At 44.3% G+C, this 25,605-nt stretch overlaps 1 protein-coding gene across 2 annotated transcripts in view; it reads right to left on the reverse strand.

Moving 5' to 3' along the window:
- The window catches only part of SLC4A5 (solute carrier family 4 member 5), a 706,789-nt gene that overhangs the window by 341,724 nt on the left and 339,460 nt on the right, over positions 1–25,605 (reverse strand). For both annotated transcript variants that reach the window (XM_069214106.1, XM_069214105.1), the window contains one exon: positions 16,512–16,669. In XM_069214106.1, the coding sequence (XP_069070207.1) occupies positions 16,512–16,669 (158 nt within the window). The remainder of the gene's footprint in view (positions 1–16,511; positions 16,670–25,605) is intronic.

Below are 25,605 nucleotides of genomic sequence, written 5' to 3' on the forward strand. Positions count from 1 at the left end.
CGTGTCCTGGGACAGAGGTGTGGATACGCTGGATGGGTGCTGTGGTGTTGGATACTGATGAGTGAGGCTCTGTGGTGATCTGTCAGTGGACAGGGATGACTGGCTGTCCAGTGGTCCCTGATGGGCCAGGTTGTTGGCCCAGATCCTGAAATCCAGACTTACTGTCATCACTGGGGCATTTTCTGTTGGGGGACTGGATACTCGTGGCACCTCCTCTCCGCTGAGATTGGCTGGGGCACCTGTGGGGATGTAAATGGTGTATTATGCTTCATTTCTGTGACATATTGTACATCCCTATCTTCCCCTCTATCGTTGGTGTTGCCATGCCACAGTTTGTTTGTGTATGGTGATGTATTGTGTGATTGTTAGTTTCCCTATGCTGTGCATGCTTTTGTGATGGGTGTCCATGCAGGGCTGGGAGGGCTGTCCATGCATTGATATAGCATGCAGGGCTTGGCATTGGGGTTAGTCATGTGTGTAGGTGCAGTATGAGGGAAGTGGTGAAGTGATGGGAGTGAGGGTGTGAGATGGCATGCAGGTATGGGGGGTAATTAGTAGTAAATATTGACTCTGGATGCAGTAATGCCAAGACTTGCTCCTCCCATGCTGTGAGCTGAGGGGGAAGAGGTGGGGGTCCACCGCCAGCCCTCTGTATGGCGAGCTGGTGCCTTGCTGCTATGGAACGTACCCTCCCCTGTAGGTCATTCCACCTCTTCCTGATGTCGTCCCTTGTTCTTAGATGTTGTCCCATGGTGTTCACCCTGTCCACAATTCTCTGCCATAGCTACATCTTCCCTGCAATGGATATCAGCTGGACCTGTACTCCAAAGAGCTGTGGCTCTACCCTGACAATTTCTTCCACCATGACCCTTAACTACTCATCAGTGATATGGGGGTGCCTTTGTGGGGACATGGGTGTTGTGCGGTGTGTGTTGGTGAGAGTGTGTTGAGTAATGTGGTGGTGTGTGTGATGTGGGGTGCGTGAGGGATGTATGGGTGTAAGTGGTGTGTGTGTCTAGTTGTTGCAGTGGTCTTGGTGTCAGTCTGGTGGCAATAATTTGTATTTGTAAAAGGGTTGTGGGTGATGTGGGTGTGTGTTTTATAGTGCTGTGGGTGTAGTTTGCGTATGAGTGTCAGGTGTGTGTTTTCCGTATTGGCCAATTTGGTGTTGTTTTGTATGTGGGTGTCCATTCTGAGCGCGGCGGTATGTACCACCAATGGTTTTCGGCCATTAAATGTCCACCATGGTTGTTCGTGGGTCATAATGTGATGGCCATTGATTTGTTGGTGTAACGGTATTGGTGTTGGGACAGTCACTTTTCCACTGACCTTCTGGCAGGTGGATTTGTGTATGTAGCTGTATTCTGTCAGATTGGTGTGTGTGTGTCATAATATGGCGAATGGATATTCGCCACTGCGGCAGTATGTTGGCAGCCGTCACTGCGGCAGTAAGCAGGATTTACCACCAATGTCATAATGAGGGCCTATATCTTTGCTCTCACTTTAGAGAAAGGTACTAAAGACATTAGTATATTATCAGACTCAGATTTTGCCAAGTTGGCTGCCTGTAGCACTAAAACACTCCTTGGAGCTTTACTTTACAACATACTTGCCATGAGTGGATGGAAACAGTGCCTGTATGTTGCTTATCTTGGATCCCTCCACAAGGTCTTTGAAATGCAATGGTAATCAGTAGACTCCAAGTAACAGCAATCAAATTCTCTGCTCTGGGTTGGTTTCAATCCTTTATGTCTGGAAGATGCCCCTTTCCAGTCATCTTTCTCCCATCTCTATAATGGGGCTGCTTAATAGTCATCCTTCAGCACTACTTTTCCCAGTACTTAGGATTCCCTTTGATGGCTTGAATAGGATCCTAATTATTAAAAAAAAAATGTTGAGGTTGATATGGTTTCTGAGGGGCACTTCCCCAGCAGAATACAGTAACCGTCCAACACATCACTCTTGATAATCCCTGCATGTTCAATTTAACAACTTTGTGAAGGTAAATATAAGTATCAGTGTTCTGTTCTTAATTTCACATTTACTTACATTTAAGCTATATATAAATCAACATACATAGATGTGGCGTTAAGAGTGCTTACTCTGTATGTACATACATACACCTACATTCAGATTATTGTTTTGGAGGACCATACAGGGATTATCCCCAATCTGCTATTTTCGATGGCTGCTGTATTTTGCCAGGAATGCTGCATCTGGAGGCCCTATCAACCTAAATGTTTGAGGTTGATGTGGTCCCCAGGTGCAGCCTCCCCGACAAAGTAAAGCAGCCATCGAACATAGCAGACTGGGGATAATCCCCATATGTTCCCCCACCACACTAATGGACAGTAGATATATATAGGTATATACAGTCTTAGCACTCTTAATGCCACATCTATGTACATTGCTGATATATATCTTCATGGTACATTGATGTGAGGTTAAGAACAGAACATTTATATGTGCCTGCATGTACTTACATTCACAATATTATGATATTCAATAATTTGCAGGACAATATTTTACCACTCAATATTGTAAAATTCAACACTGCATATGGATAATAGAGATCGGGGATCTGGCAGAGTTCTCTAGGTGTTGAGTAGCCAGGGGCTAAATGCTACATCCATCGGCCACAGTAAATTTCTATGAACTCTCCCACGAACACACACTTCTTATGTTTGTGGTTTTGGGTATTCCCTCTCCCATAGAATATGATCGATATATGCAAGGTATTGTTCAGTCAGAGTAAGTTCAGGAATGCAGGATGGTAGGTAGTTTGCCAATCACATCAAGTTCTAGTGTTTTACAGCACATAATGACCCTCATTTAGACTTCGGAGGCTGGAAAAGCCGGTCTGCCAAAGTTCAGACGGGGAGGTTGCTGCCAATGTGTCTGCCTCCCCGCCGGGGCAATTACATTTTTCTTGCTGGGTCAGTAGGCGGAAACTGCGTTTCTGCCCACTGGCCCAGCGGGTAATGACTTACAGCATTGTCTCTGGCTGGTGATAGAGCCAGCGGCAATACTGTAGTGTGTAGGTTGCACCAGAACCTCTTGCAAAGTTCACTGTCTACAAAGCAGACAGTTAACTTTGTGATGGGGCTGACCACAGAGGCCCCTGCACTTCCCACGCCAAGTGCATGGGCAGTGCAGGGCCCCCCCTGGGGCATCCTGCATCCCGTCTCCACCAGACATTTCATGGCAGTGCTACCACCATGAAACCGCTGGCGGAGAAGGGAGTTGTAATCGACAGTACCGCCACACCGTTGTGTCGAGAAAAGGTGGCGGTGCTGGAGGTCCGACTGCGGAGCTACTGCGCAGTCATAATGTGGTGGTTGGAAGCGGCGGTCGGACCACCACTGCGACCCGCCATAATGAGGCCAAGGTGCCAAACTTTATATTTTTGCCCATTGTTCGGTGTTTAGTGTTTTTCTGGGTAAAGGTAAGTAGTATGTTCCACTCACTTCATACCTTCTTAATTACCCCTCCGTCTCTACATTTCAAAAAGTCTGCTGCTTGTAGTATTTCCTGGCTGCAAAACTAACTGGGGCAAGTTAATGCAACCATCTCCATGGCTAGTTACTGTGAAGCTCAACCCTCAAGCATTGACCAGACAGGGCATGCTCATCTCACTTATATGATAAGCCTTCTACGCATGTAGGTTTTAATTTCTATTTTCATTGAAAGAGATGTGGAAACTGTATGCCCCAACCTCTGTTGCTGAGAATAAATGTTGTTTTTTTGTAACACATAAATGTGAGGCAGATGTGGCTTTTTAAGCCATAATGTGATTCCTAAAGGGCATTATGGGTAACAAAGTGGTATACAAAATCATTTGTAAAGCTGTTCCAACCCCAAAGGGACTTGACATGGTTGAGTCACTCCCCTTGCGCTAGACCTCCATTGACATTTACAACACTTTTTAAATTGGGAGGCAAGGTAGGGTGATAGACCATGTACTATTACCACTTAATTTTCACAATAATTTCCTTATTGTTTAAGTGACTATGTATAAAAAAGTATTTTAGCAGAACGTCCTTCTAAGCATTCTAGATACTTCAGCATTTTAGTAGGTGTTAATGATTCCAGTCTCTAAAATCAAACCTTTGGGATCAATTCAAACAAAGCATAGCTTTCCTTGGTGCCCATTTTCTATTTCTTTCTTTTTCAATGTGATGCAATGAATGTTCAATATAGAATGATAAATCTTTGTGACCTGCGACTCAGTTGTTACCCTTGTATATCTTGTGCTTTGGGAAAAACTATTAATGTAGTAAATGCATGCCACTGAAATAGTTGGGGGAATTTAGCAGTATATCACTTATAAAACATTCTTCGATACAAAAAGTTACATATGTTAACTTCATAGGTAATTTCTCTTTTTGTCCATTTATGTTAACTCTTTTGTGGATTCAGTGATTATTTTGCTTTTTGAAATGTTGACCAGTTTTTACACATGACCCCTTCCTGGATTCAGAATTGATCTAGCTGTCGTAAATGTATACAGTAGTTTCCTGGGTTCGGCCATGGTTTTCCCACAAGTTGCAAGCATATAGAGACCAGATAATAGGAAATAATGACAACCACATACAAATTGGGACAAAGTATTTTCCTCCTAACTCAACAGCAAATCTTTCACTGATGTAATTTTTTCGAATAAATAACCCACTCTAGGAGCATGACACTTTTATTTTAGAATTTTGTGAGAAAAAACATATTTTTGTCTATTTTTATACATCTCTCTAAGGTAAAGCACAAAACATTTATTTGTTTGCATTCTGCAACACGGACACAGATAGCAATTGTGGTAAAAAGCTACGAGGGCTTAAGAGTGTACTGTTCAAATGTCAAAAAGAGTTTAGCACAGGGGCGTAGGACATTATATGGAAGGACTCCTAACACATGAGGGAAGCTTTGGTGGTTCTTCATGAGTGGGACTGCCTTCCCCTCTCATTGTGACCGTGTTATGGGTCAGCCAATGAGAGGAAGGAGCAGTCCCTTACTTGACACACAGTGGGAAGAGTTCATTAAGATTGCTGGCCTCACCCCACTCTGTGACGAGTGTCACTGATGGATACTTGGGCCTGGGCACTTTGGGGCTTAAACTGAAGCATCCAGGTCCAAGGCTATCAGTGAGACACTCGCTAGTCATGATGGGGAGGACCATCAAGCACTTTTTTAGGTTGAGAAGGTCACACCCACAGGGCTATGAGCCCTGCAAAGTTCAGCTCAGGTAGCTAGGCGCCTGGGCATTCAGCACAAGTGCAGTGCCTGGCTGTTTGACCTGAACATGAAGAGTGTCTGTCAAACTGAGTTTTGCCTAGCCTGAGAGACATTCTTGGGCCCATACTTATACTCTGTTTCCGCTAAATTAGTGCAATTTTTTTACGCTAATTCAGTGCAAACCTGACTCTATATTTATACTTTATATATGTCTAGCACCAATTTAATGGAGCTAACCCTGTTTTCTGGACGTGAAAACCTACCTTGCATCAATGAGATTGAAGGTAGGGGTTCCTGTCCAGAAAAGGAAGATATGGCCTTTGCGCTATATTTATCCCCAGTGCTAAAATCTAGCACGGTGGGATAGTGGCCTTACATAATGGCCCTAAGCTTGCTTAGCACCATTATTTAACGTCTGAGTGTGGGCAGGCGTTAGGGGACCTGTAGGCATATTTACATAGTCAGAGACCATGGAAAGCACCCACAGGTGCGCTTCCCTGGCCCCAGGGACACCCTAAACGATCCCCACCAACACCAGAAGGACACCACAGGATGGGGGACCCATCCCAGGTAAGTCTCGGTAAGCATGTATTTTTTTTCTATTACACCGCTCGGGCCCCCGACTTGGGGCTCCCTACATGGTGCTGGCCCCAATGCCATGCCCAGGGGACAAATGAGTGGTGGGCATGGCTCCTGTCTTTACTAAGACAGGAGCCATGTCCATGGGGGTTGTGTGGCAGAAAATGGCGCTACACTGCTTAGAGGGAATTTTTCTGCCAGTAAAGAGTGTAGCGCCATAATTCGTTGCACATGCCCCCGCCCTTTTAGTGTCCTTTCCAAGGACGCTACCAGTGCATTAGCGACGGCTATACGTTTTCATGCAAGACTGCGCTAATGCAGTTTTGCGTGATAAAGTATAAATCTGGCTGTTAACATTTGGAAAAAGGTGGAGAGAGGCTTCTATCCTTAGGGATGCCTCTGACAGGTGTAGAGAGCCAAATTCAATAAAGTGATTTTCACGAAGGCACTGAACATATGACACAACGAACATGCTTAAAGGTGGTGGATAAAACCACAAAATGGTATTAAAATAGTTAATCATCCTGTAATTAAGATGACATCAAGCCTTTCATCCAGATCCCTGGAACATGAACTTAACTCTGCGGCCTTTATCAACTTGTTTAGGGAGCTCGTTCTGCTGTGTGTCCTATGTTATATTACGTATTAGTATTGAAAGAGTGTACTAATGCATACATTGTTTGCTGTTCACTAGGGGGTAACACAACCCAACCAGATACAAGGCACCTCCTAAACAGCTGTGATTTTAGGTTTTTATGTGAAAAAATAATAGACATTACCCTCCGTGTACTTCAAGCGGCAGTGATTTTCACACTGTCTCTCCTGACTGCCACCACTCAGAAAGCATTAACACTTACTTTCACATATCATCAAAAAAGAACAACAAGGATGTAAGAATCCTAGCACACATGATTCGTATTCCTCCTGGCTTTTGGATGGAGGAATTGAGAAGACACCATTGTGAACTATGACTACAAATATAAATAGGATTATTTCCTTTATAGGTAGTTGGTGTAGAGCTTTGTTGATGGCCAAAACGTGGCCATGTTTGTAGAGCCCTACGATTAGTTTTGCAACCATGTTCTGCTCCAGTTGTAAGTGAACAACAATTCTCTTAAGGCAAATGCTACTGCCACAGTCGAGATAGACTGCATCAATGCATTTACTACTGTTACGTATGTGAGACTGTAAATAGAGTAACAATCTATGTAATACCTTCAGCTTGTAGGGGCAGGTGCTGTTGATGTTTACAGTCTATGCATTCAGGACAGACAGGCATCTCTGTCTAGTCACATGATAAGATTTGATTAATTGCACATATAACGTCTCAATATCAAATCCTATGAAACCTAATTGCCTTGAAGTGATGCATGAAATGTGCATGTGCTCATTTGTTTGCCACAAGGATTTATTGTTGCAAATGAAGTGAGACAAATCAGTATTACTTAAGAAGCACTTGACCAGGTAAAGAATGGCATCTTTCTCCTTTGGGTTACTCCGTCACATATCTAGGGCACATCTGGCCTGTCTTCTGATAAATGCATTATATACTATGGCACTTGTAATAAGGCAGACAAAGTAATGGTCTGCCAAACTCTAAATCAGGTCGCATGTCAGTGATGAACCTCGGACAGTAGATGATTAGACTGTCTAAAACGTTGCATGTAGCACTAAAAAGAAATCCAGTCCTTAGCTAACAAATTACATTTAGCTGTCCTGAACCTACATGCTTAAGTGATTCTTGTCCGAATGGTGTAGACCAACCAAAAAAAAAGAGTTAAGAAGAATAGGCAGCCTGTTGGCTGCAAGGGAAAAACTGTGCCTTCTTCCTCTGCCCTGACTCAGGTGTACCCTAGGGACAAGCTCCTTGACCCATCCCAACCAATTTCTAGTGAGGAGGTGGTGCCTGTCGGGTATAGGCAGCTTGTAGATGATCTTTTTTGTAAGGTTAAGGAGCTCCTTATGGGGCATTTATCCCCAATGTGTGTCGGTCTGGCAACTATAGAGAAGAAATTGGCTGTAGACAGAAAGGCCCAGGTTGATGAGAATATTCCCTTGTGATGATGGAAATTAGAGTCCTCCATGGACCCCTGCATGGGGAGCCTCTCTTTCCACGTGCCCAGGGGATGTCGCCCAGTTTCATGTGTTCACAAAGTGGAAAATTGGGTGCCCCCCTAATTAATATCAAGGAAGGGATGGCTTAGCACATATTAATCTAGCTCTGCCCATTCATTCTGGTAGTGTAGGCTGTAACAAGAACGTCCCAGCTGCTGACACTGGTCCCGTCACCCCAATTCCAACATCCCTAGGGGGATCCCTAACTTGTCATTATTCTACCACCGGCTTTATGCCCTTATGTAGTGGATTTAACTGGAGTACCTCATTTGAGAGAAGGGCAAAGTGAACCATATGATGCCCTCTTTAATAAAACTTTGAGGTGGTTAGTGTATGTAGGAGGCTGGACTGGCTTGTAGTGAGTACCAAGGGGTACTTGCACCTTGCACCAGGCCCAATTATCCCTTATTAGTGTATAGGGTGTCTAGCAGCTTAGGCTGATAGATAATGGTAGCTTAGCAGAGCAGCTTAGGCTGAACTAGGAGACGTCTGAAGCTACTACAGTATCACTTAGTGTCATATGCACAATATCATAAGAAAACACAATACACAGTTATACTAAAAATAAAGGTACTTTATTTTTATGACAATATGCCAAAGTATCTCAGAGTGTACCCTCAGTGAGAGGATAGGAAATATACACAAGATATATATACACAATAGCAAAAATATGCAGTATAGTCTTAGAAAACAGTGCAAACAATGTATAGTTACAATAGGATGCAATGGGGACACATAGGGATAGGGGCAACACAAACCATATACTCCAAAAGTGGAATGCAAACCACGAATGGACCCCAAACCTATGTGACCTTGTAGAGGGTCGCTGGGACTATTAGAAAATAGTGAGAGTTAGAAATATAACCCTCCCCAAGACCCTGAAAAGTGAGTGCAAAGTGCACTAAAGTTCCCCCAAAGACAAAGAAGTTGTGATAGAGGAATAATGCAGGAAAGACACAAACCAACAATGCAACAACGATGGATTTCCAATCTATGGTACCTGTGGAACAAGGGGACCAAGTCCAAAAGTCACAAGCAAGTCGGAGATGGGCATATGCCCAGGAAATGCCAGCTGTGGGAGCAAAGAAGCTTCTACTGGACAAAAGAAGCTGAGGTTTCTGCAGGAAAGAAAAGAGCTAGAGACTTCCCCTTTGGTAGACGGATCCCTCTCACCGTGGAGAGTTGTGCAAAAGTGTTTTCCTGCCGAAAAAACGCCAACAAGCCTTGCTAGTTGCAAATCGTGCGGTTAGCGTTTTTGGACGCTGCTGTGGCCCAGGAAGGACCAGGAAGGACCAGGAGGGACCAGGATGTTGCAAATTGCGTCAGGAGAGGGGGGGGGGGACGTCGAGCAAGACAAGGAGCCCTCTCAGCAGCAGGTAGCACCTGGAGACGTGCCAGAAACAGGCACTACGAGGATGCGTGAAACGGTGCTCACCCGAAGTTACACAAAGGAGTCCCACGTCGCCGGAGACCAACTTAGAAAGTCGTGCAATGCAGGTTAGAGTGCCGTGGACCCAGGCTTGGCTGTGCACAAAGGATTTCCGCCGGAAGTGCACAGGGGCCGGAGTAGCTGCAAAAGTCGCGGTTCCCAGCAATGCAGTCTAGCGAGGTGAGGCAAGGACTTACCTCCACCAAACTCGGACTGAAGAGTCACTGGACTGTGGGAGCCACTTGGACAGAGTTGCTGGATTCGAGGGACCTCGCTCGTCGTGCTGAGAGGAGACCCAAGGGACCGGTAATGCAGCTTTTTGGTGCCTGCGGTTGCAGGGAGAAGATTCCGTCGACCCACGGGAGATTTCTTCGGAGCTTCTAGTGCAGAGAGGAGGCAGACTACCCCCACAGCATGCACCACCAGGAAAACAGTCGAGAAGGTGGCAGGATCAGCGTTACAGAGTTGCAGTAGTCGTCTTAGCTACTATGTTGCAGTTTTGCAGGCTTCCAGCGCGGTCAGCAGTCGATTCCTTGGCAGAAGGTGAAGAGAGAGATGCAGAGGAACTCGGATGAGCTCTTGCATTCGTTATCTAAAGTTTCCCCAGAGACAGAGACCTTAAATAGCCAGAAAAGAGGGTTTGGCTACCTAGGAGAGAGGATAGGCTAGCAACACCTGAAGTAGCCTATCAGAAGGAGTCTCTGACGTCACCTGGTGGAACTGGCCACTCAGAGCAGTCCAGTGTGCCAGCAGCACCTCTGTTTCCAAGATGGCAGAGGTCTGGAGCACACTGGAGGAGCTCTGGACACCTCCCAGGGGAGGTGCCGGTCAGGGGAGTGGTCACTCCCGTTTCCTTTGTCCAGTTTCGCGCCAGAGCAGGGCTAAGGGGTCCCCTGAACTGGTGTAGACTGGCTTATGCAGAATTGGGCACATCTGTGCCCAAGAAAGCATTTCCAGAGGCTGGGGGAGGCTACTCCTCCCCTGCCTTCACACCATTTTCCAAAGGGAGAGGGTGTAACGCCCTCTCTCAGAGGAAGTTCTTTGTTCTGCCATCCTGGGCCAGGCCTGGCTGGACCCCAGGAGGGCAGATGCCTGTCTGAGGGGTTGGCAGCAGCAGCAGCTGCAGTGAAACCCCAGGAAAGGCAGTTTGGCAGTACCAGGGTCTGTGCTACAGACCACTGGGATCATGGGATTGTGCCAACTATGCCAGGATGGCATAGAGGGGGCAATTCCATGATTATAGACATGTTACATGGCCATATTCGGAGTTACCATTGTGAAGCTACATATAGGTAGTGACGTATATGTAGTGCACGCGTGAAATGGTGTCCCCGCACTCACAAAGTCCGGGGAATTGGCCCTGAACAATGTGGGGGCACCTTGGCTAGTGCCAGGGTGCCCTCACACTAAGTAACTTTGTACCTAACCTTTACCAGGTAAAGGTTAGACATATAGGTGACTTATAAGTTACTTAAGTGCAGTGTAAAATGGCTGTGAAATAACGTGGACGTTATTTCACTCAGGCTGCAGTGGCAGGCCTGTGTAAGAATTGTCAGAGCTCCCTATGGGTGGCAAAAGAAATGCTGCAGCCCATAGGGATCTCCTGGAACCCCAATACCCTGGGTACCTCAGTACCATATACTAGGGAATTATAAGGGTGTTCCAGTAAGCCAATGTAAATTGGTAAAATTGGTCACTAGCCTGTTAGTGACAATTTGAAAGAAATGAGAGAGCATAACCACTGAGGTTCTGATTAGCAGAGCCTCAGTGAGACAGTTAGTCACTACACAGGTAACACATTCAGGCACACTTATGAGCACTGGGGCCCTGGTGAACAGGGTCCCAGTGACACATACAACTAAAACAACATATATACAGTGAAAAATGGGGGTAACATGCCAGGCAAGATGGTACTTTCCTACAGTGTAGTATATAGGCTTTCCCCACGTGCCTTCCAATAACCTGATACATGTCAGAATAGTGGCATGGGTGTATCCTGAGGGTGGATCAGGACTGGGACTGTCATCATTAACTTTAGATCTCCGTCTCTGGCCCAGCATGTCTTAGCTGGTAGCACTGGAACATTTCCAGCAGAAACCTGTATTGAGAGGACTATTTCTATAGTTTGTATGCCCTCCTGTTCCACATAAAGGGAGCACTTAGAGCCCATATACCATGCAAACTGTCTTAACCAGAGGAGATATGATGACTATTATTCCATCCCAATACACAATCGCTTTGATTGTCTGTCTGGGGTTGATTGACTGGTCCTTGAAGGGCAGTATAATTCCTTAGCCTCCCAAGGTGTGGGGACAACTGTGAGGGGATGTGTCTTGAGTATTGTTGTGATTCTTAAGCTCAATTTAAATATCAAAGGCCTCTCTGACACTATAGGACAGCAGCTTGATGGCAGATTGAGTGTCCAGTAATAAACGTAGAATCAAATGGAGTACTACTAAGAACTCTCAGGAGACTATTAGCCTGCTCTACGGGTTGGTGGCTGATAGTATGGAGGGGATGGTGTATTTTTCCGTGGTAGGGAGTTCTGATGGTCAGCTGAGTCATATTACAGATATCAATAACGGGGTGTTTAACAAAATGAGAAACCTCTTCTAGGCTGAGGTGGGGCGAAAGGCTAAAAGGAACTGTTCAATGACCTGGTACAATATAACGTGCAGTGAAGCTAAAACCTGCCTGGTTGAAACCTTAAAGTCTAATGACAGACCATTGAATCAGGCAGCAAGGAGAGCCCATACAAAGGTCCTCTATCAAGCCAAAAAGGACTGGAAGAGGGTGAAGTGGGATGAACAGTTGGTAGCTGTCAAGCGGCAAGACCTTCACGCTTTTTAGAATGTGGTTTCCTTTGGATGTAGGGAAGGGCCTAGGCCAACTGACATTACCATCTCAGCTAGTGACTGGGTCGCCCATTTCTCAAGTCTATATGTGCCCCGAGAGTACCTATAGATGCTACGAGGGGTATGATAAGACAGGAGCCCCTGGGACAATCATCATCACCATTTAGAAAGGGAGGTGGCTGTATGTGTAGAGGTTACCCAGTATGCCGCCCTGGCTTCTGATCCTGCCCTGTATGGCTATGAAATGACAGCCCAGAAAGTATCCATTTCCATAACGGGTGTTGTATCTAATAAAACTCTGGGATTGGATAAGAGAGAGCTTGATATTTGGAGTTCTTGTTTTTCGACTTTGTTTACTGCTCTTTTGGAAGGGGATTCATTGCCACCAACCTGGGCTGGGGCTGAAATCATTCCCACTCATAAAAAAGAGTCCTTGTGAAAATCCAGTTAATTATAGACCTATCAGTCTACTTGATAGTTCGCAAAAGCTTTTCTGTAGAGTCATACTTGGTAGACTGCAGGAATGGATGGCAGAAAAAAATATTTTGGCCTCTTTGCAGGCAGGTTTTCAGGAGGCCACAAGCACGATTGATCATGTGTTTAGGCTCTAGATGTTATACCGTAAAGTAGTCACATTGGGGCCGGATGCCTATATGTCATGCTTGTGGACCCCCGTTCCGCTATTGATCTAGTGCCCAGGCCGTCTTTATGGCGAGTTTTGCAAGAAGTGGGGGTACCCAGCCATCTTTTAGATATCATAGTGAGGCTGCACAACAACAACTTTACTCATGTCAGATGTGGCCAGGCTGGCAAAGTGGCAGACTCCTTCCTGGTAAATAGAGGGGTTAGGCAGGGGTGCATACTGGCACCCACGTTATTCTCACTTGACATCAATGGTCTCATTAGTTTCTTGGAGCAGAGTGGCGGTGACACTCCTAAATTGGGAAACATGAGAATCCCTGCCCTCATGTCTGCCGACAATACTCTCATTTATTGAAGATAGAGATTTTCTGGTAGCATTCCTAGTGGCTCCCTAAAAATAACATTGTACTCTAATGAATCCTAAGGAGCACTTTGCACCTTCACACCTATATTTAACTTCGTTTCGAAGAATAACGAGTTTACCTCTTGGTCTATTGCTATGTAAAACAATAATTACATCAGAACAAATACACGTTGAAACTTTTAGCTCTCTAGAGTTGTGAATAAAATCATGGTTTTGCACATTTCTAAGTAGATATGATATCTGCATTAGGGTTTGCTACATATTTTATGTATAGCACATAGAGTTGATATGACATATTATTATGCATCAAATAAACAACTAAAGCTTGTGGATGTCATTGAGTGACTCAACAAACTCCTCCACACCAAATGTGTCACAATGTTTTGGAAGTTGCCTTGCTACCATGATGTGTGCAACTACTTTTAGTGTCATTACATGATCAACTGTTTTGTTTAAATTTAAAATTGTCTGTGTTGGAAATGTTGATACTCAGCGAACTGAGTATAAAATCCCATTCTATATACTTATTATCACTCAATCAAAGCTCTGCTCGAATTAGTTCTAAACCATGAAACTAACACTATGAAAAATGCTAATTTATCTATTAAAATATCATAATTTTCATACATAAATACACTTTCCAATGTTATTTTCCTAATCTAATTTATTGTTATAAAACCCTTTCTTAGGGTTCCTGCTTGGCTGGGACACTAGGGACCGTGGGTTGGAGGAGGGGTATGCCGCCATCTCCACCAATGGGCTGCTGCTACTGGTAATACACTGTTTCAGAATAGCTGTTGGGTTTCAATGCTCTTCCCCTTCTTGCGTAGTGTTGGATGGTTGGGCCCTATTAGTAGATCCCTCACAAGCCACTGGCTCAGTTGAAGAAACAGTGGCACAAGTGTCCGAAAGATCAATTAGAGGTGGATCATGCTTCATTATGTAATTGCTGATACTTCCCCCCCGCCCCCCCTCCCCAGTGATTGCTGTAATAGCTGTAATTGCGATACTTGTGGAGTCTGTTGAGGGGAGTTCTGGCTCCAGTTATTCCAATTGCTAAGGTTTAAAATGTATAAGGAGTCCTGTGGGTTACCAGTGTGTACTTCTGCCATATTTAATATGTTAGAGGCACTTGGGGTGCTGCCGTGGAAGCTTTCCCTATCATGAAGGGGCATCTCTGTCGCAGCAAACGTTGTCCCAGTAGCAGCATCCAACTGTGTGCCATTGAGAGCTGGGATGGACTTGTCCACCGTCTTAGTTTACAGAAAGTCAGTGATTTTGTATCCCTCTTTCTTGTGATGTCCAACTAATTTACTTGCGGTGTTGATGGGTTTCTTGGCCGCTGTTGGGTTGGTGGAAGGGTTCCACTCAGTAGAGTCACTCGGTTGGACCATTAAGTCTGTTGGTCCAGGAAGCTTTGTCTTAACCTCTTTGTCGCCTTTCTCCTCCCCAAATTAGTGTCATCCTTGCTACTCTGCTCCTTTTTCCGGTAGTTGGTGGTTAGGTGACCAAGCTAAAGTTGACTGGTGTGCCGGCAATAAGGTGATGAGGTGCTTGGTAGCTTTCCTTTAGGCACAACCCACACTGATCTAACACTGGCCACTTCCGTGCAAAAAGGTGACTGCGGCCTAAAGCCCTGAAGTAGCTTGCACCCTCAGTAACTGTCCTTGGCTGTGAGGTATGGTAGTCTGCAGTTGCTCGCTGTTGCTTGCACCACCTCCTACTCTGTGTTAGGCCTATGATGTGTAGTGCCATGCTGGTGCGAATTGATGCTTGGCGATTGGCTCACTCACTTCTAGCTCGGTGGTCTGGTGCAGTTGCTGGATGCCTAGATCTCTGAACGCAAGCCTCTTTACCTCTACGCCTGTGAAAGAGTTGGGCATCGTCAGCTCCACCACGTCCAAGCAACTGGGGTCTCAATGTTGGCCCGCAAGCCTACCTTCTTGCTTTCCTGCTGGCTCCACGTGTTGCCCGGGTCCAAACGCTGCACTGCTGTTCCACTGGCCCACTGTCTGGGGCGTGGTCAGCGATTGACTGAGGGTGAGTGCGGGCTCAGGCGCCTGCACACCACACTCCCTGACCCTTAACCCCTGCCACCTCACCTTCAACTCCCCTCTATGAGCTGGGTGTGAGCCTCGGGGCACAAGCTTCTCCTGTTGCCTGCCCTTTCGCAGTAGTACCGGACAGGACCAGGTCGCAACTGCATGCTGCTGGATGCTGGTATGCGGCTTGGGGCTCCGGCTCACGACTCCAATAGTGCGAATTGGATGACTTAAATTGGGGGGGCCAGGTCGGGCCAAGTCGGCTGGGGATGAGGCAAGCAGCACTGTGCAACCGGTTCCGCGCTCCCTGCGACTCACCTCCCCTGCCAGTTCCCGGCGTGTCCCAGCGTGTGCTCTGTTCCTCGATCCTCAACCGCGCTCCACCTGGCACTGCCATCCAAACGTTCTGTGTCACTCTCCAAAAAATCCAAGGTTGCTTCTTGAGATGAATGTGCCTTCTACAATACATTGTTGGGAAAAATATATATTCTCAATATAACATTACAACTAAAAATAATAAAATGAGTCAGAATATTTTTGAAACCTCATTCTGCAATCCGTTTACTTTAATCAGTAGTTGGATTACATAAATGTTCCTGGTTGCGGTTATTTGGCGCCTTATTACATATTTGTAAAGGTGTGCAATGTACTCCATGTAGAAAAGCTAGAGATTGACGAAGAACACATTTTTCCTGCTCAGTGACATCTAGAAAGCATAAACAAAACACATTAGTCGAAGAAAAGCTGTGGCCTAAGAAAAAATAATAAGAGAAATATGCCCTGGTAAAACTGTACAGACCTGTAGATATGTCGTCCTGTGCGCGAGCTGAGAACATATAAACTGATATTTCTTTTTATCTATCTTTTTACTTTTTACATTTTAGCTCAATGTTGAGTTTCTCACGTTTATTGCTTTTATTGTTCCATATGTTAATATACATTGTGTGAAAGACATATACAAATACGTTCAAACTCTGCTGTTTAGATGCAGCAACAACCAGTGATTAGATTGTGTCTATGTCGACACAATATGAACATTAATTTTTGCTTCTGTAAAGCAATGCTTACCACTGCCAAAGGGAACTGGAACAAAATAGCTTAACTATACAATACGTTATGCTGTGCTAAATAGCAAGTTAGTGAAAATTACTTCACCGCACCTCACCACCCCTCCTCCCTGGCAGATTATGAGATCTACCACACTTTTATTGCAAGCACTTAGATGTTATTAAATACTTATTGATAAGTACTCTGATTACCTTGTGGGAACAGGCACCTCAGTCACTCCTCCCAGCATGATTGACTGGTTCAGCCTCACGAACACCACAAAGGGTCTATCCAGGAAATCTACTTCTCCCACAAGCACATTGGAGGCCTCGGCATCTCTTGGAATCTTCTTTATAAATTTATTTTTCATCTGAAAAGAAATACACATCTTTAGGAAGTAAAATGTTTGTGTGATTGTGCCACTGTGTTGTCCTTCTTGAACCTTCCTTGCGCAGTCATCAGATTTCGTGATTGGTTTGAAAAATGTTTTGCGCCCTACACACTATGGGGGTCATTCTAACTTCGGCGGGCGGCGGAGGGCGCCTGCCAAAGTTCCCCCGCCAGAATACCGCTGCGCGGTCAAATGACCGCCGTGGTAATTCTGACTTTCCCGCTGGGCGGGCGGGCGACCGCCAAAAGGCCGCCCGCCCGCCCGCCCAGCGGGAAAGCACCAGCAACGAGGATGCCGGCTCCGAATGGAGCCAGCGGAGTTGCTGGTGTGCGACGGGTGCAGTTGCACCTGTTGCGATTTTCAGTGTCTGCTAGGCAGACACTGAAAATCAATGTGGGGCCCTGTTAGGGGGCCCCTGCAGTGCCCATGCCATTGGCATGGGCACTGCAGGGGCCCCCAGGGGCCCCACGACACCCGTTACCGCCATCCTGTTCCTGGCGGTGAAAACCGCCAGGAACAGGATGACGGTAAGGGGTCGGAATCCCCATGGCGTGGAGGATTCCCTGGGGCAGCGGGAAACCGGCGGGACACCACTGGTTTCCCGTTTCTGACCACGGCTGTACCGCCGCGGTCAGAATGCCCACGGAAGCACCGCCAGCCTGTTGGCGGTGCTTCCTCCAACCCCGGCCCTGGCGGTCCATGACCGCCAGGTTCGGAATGACCCCCTATGTAACATTACCAAGGTGTTTCAGCCACAGGATAGTGGTAATGGTATAAATCAGCCATTTTAGAAACACATTTTTTTCTGTTGACAGTACATGGAGATAGTGTTACAGCCATCTGATGGCCTTCATTAGTTCACTTTATAAATGACAATGAAATCTCAATGGTATTAGTAATATAAGTGGATAAAAAGGTGTGAGTAAATATATGACATGCTGTTCCCACTATAGTTGAAGGGAGTTCAAAATGTTATTTTAAATAGGTTCTAACAAGGAGTCTGTTAATGTAGGGTTTCTGAGGCAACGTTTAGCTGAAATATTGTGGGACGATTCACCAAAGTATTTATGAGTACGTGAAGTAGTACTACAGGAGTAGTAATCTTTTACATATTCTTGCATGCTTTGTCTAATTCCCTGTTAGCAAAAGCACAAAGAGGACACAGTTGTTTCTATTTAAACAAACAGTCTATCAACTTTAATAAAATATTCCCATTCTAGATGTTCTTAGGGCTAATTCCTAAAGGCATGTAAGAGTGAGCAAAAGAGTACTACACGGGTACTACTTTGCCAACTGCAAACTTACTTTCTGAATAGGCTCCATCAGGAACTAATTCACTTTAAAATCCCTACCATTTTCACTAGCAAGCAGCCATATATATGGAAATATAATTGTAGCATTCTTTGGTAACAGAGAATTGTGGGTACAACTGAAAGGAGATAAACAGTTCCATCACTGTACTGATATGTCACAAATATAGTCATTCATAGATGTATGTCATGCTGACCCCAATTATACTCTGACAACCTATGGTCTAAGGGGATTTAAAAAATGTATTGGAATTAGGTTCTATAATGAGCAACCAACATATATATTTAATTGAAGTTTTATTTCAACAATATTTGATTATGCACGGATAAACATAAAATCACACACTTAAAATATTACACTCTTCAGTCTTGCAATTTTAAACCAAACAAATTCGTTTTGGATTAAAAAATCACTGATTTTCAATAGCGTTCAGTAGACTTCATAAACATCAAACATAGATGCGCATCATCTGTACAAAATTAAATGCAAGTTTAAATTTATAAAAACCATATGATTTAACAGCAACTAAAAACCAATACATAAAAGGTTTATAAGATTTCCAAAAGTATAAATGTGCATTAGTGTTTGGGGAGAGAAATCGTCACAGGGGCATAAAAGTATGTTCGTTAGATAAAATTGACCCATAAGGAAGCTGAGATGGCTTCTAATGCTGCCCAGGTGAAATCTGGTTAATAGAGATCTCTCCAAAGGCTTATTAACAAGGGATAGATAAGGCTTTGTCTCTGCTGAATTTTGAATGATGGCATAATCTTGTAATATTATTGTTCAGTTCTTCAGCATCTCATGTCATAGTCTTTTGGGCTCTATATTTCTCCTTCAACCAAGATTTTTCTCCCTTAGTGATCTGATGATGGGGCATATACAAGACAAGTCTGCTCAATACATCGGCAATCTGCTTGATATCCTTAAAATATCGGATCATGTCCGCCAAATCACAAGCTGGCCAATCCTCTATTATATCTTAGCTAAGAGTGGCATGCTTATTGCACCGGGCCAACAGCCATAGACAATTTATGGCTAAATTAATATAGTCCTCTACATTGCTAATGCTTAATTCCTCATGTAGGAAATGGTGGGGACTGCATGGAGGTTGCCCTAATAGGCGCCTACAAAATCAATTTTCGTCTGTCTGATGATTTTGCATTTCCCAATATCCCCAGATAGCAGCCCCATGTATTAAGTGTGGTAAACATTTGCACTTGTACATTTTCAAAAGAGTCATAATTGGTTTATTCCCAACTATCTGGGTACATTTAAATAAAACCCCAACAATTTGGAAAAACCTAAACTCCTATTTGAAAGGCAAGATGACCTTGTGAGTAAAATGTTATCCTAAGGCAGCAGCGGGTGACACAAATTAAAAGTGGTGGAGTGGGTGGACGGAGCGGAGGGGAAGCGCGGAGGAGGAGCACGTGGTTGGATCATGTGAGGGGGTTAAGAATAAAAAAAACACTTATCTGGTGCTGATGGATGCCTTGTGCTCCTTTTCTTCCTGGTCCCAGCAGTTCCTGGGACAGCATCAAAGACTACCTGTGCAATCCCCATGCTGCTCTCATGTTATTAACAAGTATGAGAGCAGCATCGGGATTGGCCTGAGTGGGCTGGTTTACTGCTCACTCAGGCACAGGGGTCTGTGCTGTTTCTCCAACCCATCTGTAAATACTCAGCTGGGTTGGAGAAACCTAACTGCGCATATCTGTTTGGCCAGCCTAGAACAGACATGCGCAGTTAAGTGCAGTCCACTCCCCTCTTTCCCCTTCCATGGTCTCACTGCACAGGCTGGCTAAGCCAGCAGCTGAAAAATAAAACAATAGTAAAATATTGTTTTATTTTTCAGCTGCTGGCTCCGAGACAGTGCAGCAAGGCTCCTTTGCCATTGCTGAGGAGCCACTGCTGTCCCAAGGTAAAATAAGTAATTTACCTTCCAAATGATCTTTCCCTTGATAGAAATAAATCTTGACTTACGTGATTTAGGGACCACATGCCCTATAATGAATTTTAGATACATTCATCTCAAGATCCAGACAATATTATCAATTAGGCCTTTGAGACCATTAGGTGCCTGGGACATTAGAACTGCATCATCAGCATATGGTAGTGCTGGAAAAGGGTGTATATGTACCATAGACATATCCCTGCCCTTTGAAATCAAAATGAATTTAAGTTGTTTTTTGTTTTGCTAATAACTTTGGTGCCATTTGACAAATCTTCAAGAAAATTTCAAAACTAGTTTGACACTGACTTTAGCTGCTGTCTGGGAAGTTTCGGGATGATTCATCAAGCAGGGGCTGAGAAAAGAGGTGGTCACAAAACACATTTTCCCCTTGCAATTTTCCAGAGTGATTTTAGACACAAATACAGCTGAATGGAATTACACCAAATTTAGCAGAAAGCTATATCTTAATCCAGAAAGTGTGATTTTTGTAATTTGGTGTGAATCTGTATAATATTTTTGGAGTTACTAAAGAAAAAGATTTATGTATATCTAGAGACGAGAGGGTCCGCGCACCCCTGCCTGGGGCCAAAAATGTTTTCTTTAAAAAAAAAAATTGCCATGGATCCACGAAGGATACGCCATCCTAAGATTTTTTGTTTTTTAAAAGTGCTGTTTCCCGCCCTTGATTTTTTTTTATGGCTTCTGGGTGGGCCGGATTCTTTGAGGGCAATACAGAGATTTGGAGGAAGAGAGTGCATGTGGCTCCCCTCCCCAGGCCGATTGGTCTTTTGTCCATTAGGTGCATGTGGGGTTGGCTGCAGGGCTTGGCCACAGACCAGGCCCTGCAGCCAACCCCCACTGTGCGCGGCCTAAAAATTCACTGAAAAAAACAAAGGTTACAGGGACGTTATATTTAGGAAATAGAATTAAAAATATCTTAGAAATTCACTAAAAAAACAAAAGGTTACCAGGAAGTTACAGTTATGTTCAGATTTTACACTCACAAAATCATAGAAATTCTGCAGTTATAGATGTCCTTATCTTAGGAAACTATAATTCGTACCCTAAGGTGACTATAGTTTGGGCCCTCACCATGCATTGCTAATTACCCCACATAGTAAATCAGTCATGACATCTTCTAGATATTCACTGTGTATCACTGTAATATTTGCAATTAAACTATTGATGAGAAAACTGTGCATGGCGGATGCATGGTGAATACATATAAAAATATGTGTGTGTGTGTATATATATATATATATATTATATATATATTATATATATATATATATGTATATATGTGTCTATCTATCTAAATATCTATATCTATCTCTCCCTCTATTAGGTAGTTATAGTAAGCACCTAGTTTCTATAGAATTAATTTTTTCTGTTTTGCTCATAACTTTACACCGTTTGATGAATCTTCATGAATTTTTGCAAGAAAATATGAAGCTCACTTCAGCATCTGTCTGGAAAGCTTTGGGGTGATCTGTCAAGCGAGGGCAGAGAAAAAGGGGAAGGGTCCCAAAACACTTTTTGCCCTATGCATTTTTCTATGGGGATTTAGAACAACAATAGCTGCTTAACCACTGGACGGAATTACACCAAATTCGGCAGAAAGGTAGCTCTTGGTCCAAAAAGCAACCTTTTTGTTATTTGGTGTAATTCCAGTCAGTAGTTTTTGAGAAATTAAAGAAAAAACTAAATTGTATACATAGGAACATGAAGGCTCTGCAAACCTTACCTATCTCATGCTGAGATCTTATTGGCTGCCAAAACTTGAACAAGGAAGTGTAAGCAGCCATGTTGGGAATTGGCTTTAGTTGCATTCCAGAATTCTTTTTAAAAAAAAGAAAAAAGGCCAGAGTAGGTACACCCTCACCCCCTTAGCTCGGCCAGGTCCCGGGGGCATGTCTAATTTTGATTTGGGGGGCCATTCACAGACCTGGGGATCGCCACCTCCCTGGGGATAGTGTTTAATTAAATGTGGGGTACACCTTGACCCCCTGCATCCCTGGAGGGGCCCACCTCCCCATTGCTACCCTCAAATACATTACAGGGGGGTCACCAAGCCTTCTCGCAGCCCCAGGGACTACCCCCTTCGGGGAACCCAAATCAAATACAGTCCCAGGGACCACCACATCCCCGGGGCTACTTAATGTTGGAGGGGGCTGCGTAGCCCCCCTCATAGAGCCAATGATGGCCTTGGGGGACCACCACTCTCCATCTTTAGCAGCTCCCTATGTACAAAGGCAATGCCGTCTCCCGCAGGCGGAGGGTAGCCAGCTGAGACCACAAGAGCTTTCAGGCTACCCCCGCGGTCCCATTGGAAACTGGGTGCCCTGTGGGGCACCCAGGATTGATGGCTGGGCCTTGGGAATGGGGTCCCCATGGATGAAATTTGCCAGGTGAGGGTGCTGCGTGCCCCCCTGCCCCCAAAATAAATATAAAATAAAATGAAAGGCCAGGTCCCAAGAGCTGAAATTAGCTGTGGGAGGGGGGCCATACAGCTCTGCCCAAAACAACCATATCAAAAGGCTAGATCATTCTGGCCTACATAGTAATTTCACAGAAATTAAACCTCAATAGAAAGCACTTACAAATATAAACATACCAGGTGTCGCCGTTGAAGCACCCCTTATGGAAAGGACACAGGCAGTGTGCAACGTCGGGTAGGGTGGTTAGGGGGGTTGGTTACAGGATCTGGCCGCAGGCCAGGCCTTGCAGCCAATTTCTGTTGTGGGTTGGGTTGGGTAGTTATAGCGGGTTGTGGGCGAAGGACATGGGCAGCGGTGGCTGAATTAGCATATATATTCCAAATGACTTCAAATTGAAAAACCATAGAAAGTCAATGAAAAAAACAAAGGTTACAGGGACGTTATAGTTAGGAAGTAGAATTAAAAGAAAGTTAGAACTTATTTTAAGTAACTATAACTCGCGTCCTAAGGTAACTATAACCCGCGCCCTCCGCATTCACTACTAATTACCCAACAAATTATGGCACTCATTACATCTTTGATAACGTCATTGATAACATCAACGTAATATCTGCAGTAAACGTTTTGCTGAAAAAACTGCATGGCGGGGGCGGGAGATATAGTTACCTTAGGGCATGGGTTATAGTTACTTGAAATAACTCTATAACTACAGAATTTCTCTGGTTTTGTGCGAGTAAATTCAGAACCTAATTATAACGTCCCTGTAACCTTTGGATTATATATGTATATATATATATATATATATATATATATATATATATATATATATATATATATATATATACACATACACACAGATTGCCATAGTTTAGCTAGGAGATATATTCACATAATACATTTGTCACAGGCATGCAATTACATTGTAGCAAATTGGTGAAAAAATAACTAAAGCAGCACAAACTGTGTTGTTTGGTACCGGATAATTGTTAAATGAACCTTCTACAGATGCCACAATGTGCATATTATTGTATTTGTGCTTAGAGATCAACTTAAAAAAGCACACAGACCGAAAAGTAGGATGTACTGAACAGCAGGGATGCCTTTACAAAAAGTGTTGACGTGCACAAAACCCCACTATGTTGTTAAATTGTGCCCCTCTTTTGATACCACCAAGAAAGCTGTCTATTACAAGAACGCCACGAAGTTGATATCTGGTACAACGTTTAGATAGCGGAATATCCTTATTCATTAAACATTATAAGCCTGACTGTAAAAAGAGAGGGAGCATAACAAAGGTGTTGGAGAGTGGCAGGTGAACATGTCACTCACTTAGTGTGCATGGGTTTTCTGGAATTGAGCTACACACACTCTAGTCATGGACAGCTTTTTGGCAGACCACATGACAATTCTGTGATGGAGCACAAGAAAGAATCCTGTTTGGCTAGGTTTAGTGCATAAAGTGGACAATGCAGAGTGAGAATCGAAGTAACATACTTTGCAATAAACGATTGACAGCTCAATTCACCAATGTTCACTATCTTTGAAAACTATCTAAAACACTGCATCTTGTCCTGTGACTAACAACTGCCTGCAGCAACACACTGATGAGTCACATCTTCTCAGGCGACCACATGAAGGCCCTGCCTGATATTTGCAAACAGTGAAATGGCGTCTTCAGCAAACCAAAGGCACGTTCAATGATATTCCTAATTTGTTTGTGAGCCATGTTGCAATTCACCTTTCTGGTGTTGTGTGGATGCAGTATAGGAGTCAACAGACATGGCTGGAATGGGTGGTAGGACACGTAATTCTTGGAAAGGTGAAATTGCATTGTGAACATTAAGGAATACAATTAACACCTTTGAGTGAGATAAACACAAAGCCTGCTATTTGCAGTGGTCTGAAGCTGTGAATATATTGGTACACAATAAGAGAAACATCTTCATTATTTTATACACCTTGATACTTAAAATTAGGTCACAAATTAAGTATAACTTTTAAAAATGTAGAATGTTTTAAATAATGGCACAATGTGTATTATTTTCTGTTTGAGCTGGCCTTTCTACAGGGTCTTTTCCCCAAATGTTTTGCCTTCTCCTCCTTATTTTTCTGACCCTTTTTGGCTGACGTTATGACTCTGGGCACTTTATCACTGCTAATCAGTGCTAAAGTGCATATGCTCTCCCTTGTAAACTTGGTATGATTGCCTTATACCTGATTGGCACATTTAATTTACCTGTACGTCCCTTGTACAGTGGTATCCCTATACCCAGGGCCTGTAAATTAAATGCTACTAGTGGGCCTGCAGCACTGCTTGACCCATCCACTGAAGTAGCCTTTAAACCTGTCTCAGGCCTGCTAGCGCAGGACCTGCATGCAGTTTGCTGACACAGGGACCTGGCATCTAATTCTACTTTCCAGGCACAGAACCCCCCTTTTACTACATGTAAGTCACCCCTTAGGTAGGCCCTAGCTAGGCCTGTGGGCAGGTTGTTATGTAGGTAGACGGCAGGATACGTGCCTTGTAACGTGGCCTGTCCTGGTAGTGACAAACATCCTATTTGGGTTATCACTGCTATGAGTGCTGCCTTCTCACAGGATTGAATTAGAAGTGCCCTGCCTTAGATGTAGGGGGTATGGTCTGATTTATGAGGAGTAGCGTAGGCATGTTTGGTAGGGTTGTAATGGTAGTGAGAAATGCTGCTTATTGGATTAGGTGGATTTTTTTTTACTATTACAGAAATGCCACTTCTAGAAAGTGAGCATTTCTCTGTGCTTATAACTCCGGTGTTTTGCAGCTTGACTTCACATCTGGGCAGAGTGACAGTTGGGCCTTGTGCATACTCCTCATACAGCCTGTACACATGGAGGGTGGATGTGTCACAGCGGTGCATCTACATTCTGAATGGTCTTCCTGGGCTGAGAGAAGGGGGAGGTGGGGCACACATACATCTGTGAAGGCTGTACCCTGGCCTCACACAAAAGGGTAGTTTACCCCCAACTGATGTTTGGAGCCTGTGCTGGAGGAGAGAGGGGACACCCCCAGAAAAAGTTGTAGCTGGTTGAAACCCCCTCTCCTCTTTATTGGAAATGCTTTGTAGAACCGAGTATAAGTACAAGGGATTTTCCCCCACAATTTGGACAAGAAACATACTTGGAATTGGACACAGAACGCTGCTGGAAGGACTCTCCAGGAACCGCCATGGACT

The sequence above is a fragment of the Pleurodeles waltl genome, chromosome 11 (genome assembly GCF_031143425.1).
Source record: "Pleurodeles waltl isolate 20211129_DDA chromosome 11, aPleWal1.hap1.20221129, whole genome shotgun sequence".
NCBI classification, from domain to species: Eukaryota; Metazoa; Chordata; class Amphibia; order Caudata; family Salamandridae; genus Pleurodeles; species Pleurodeles waltl.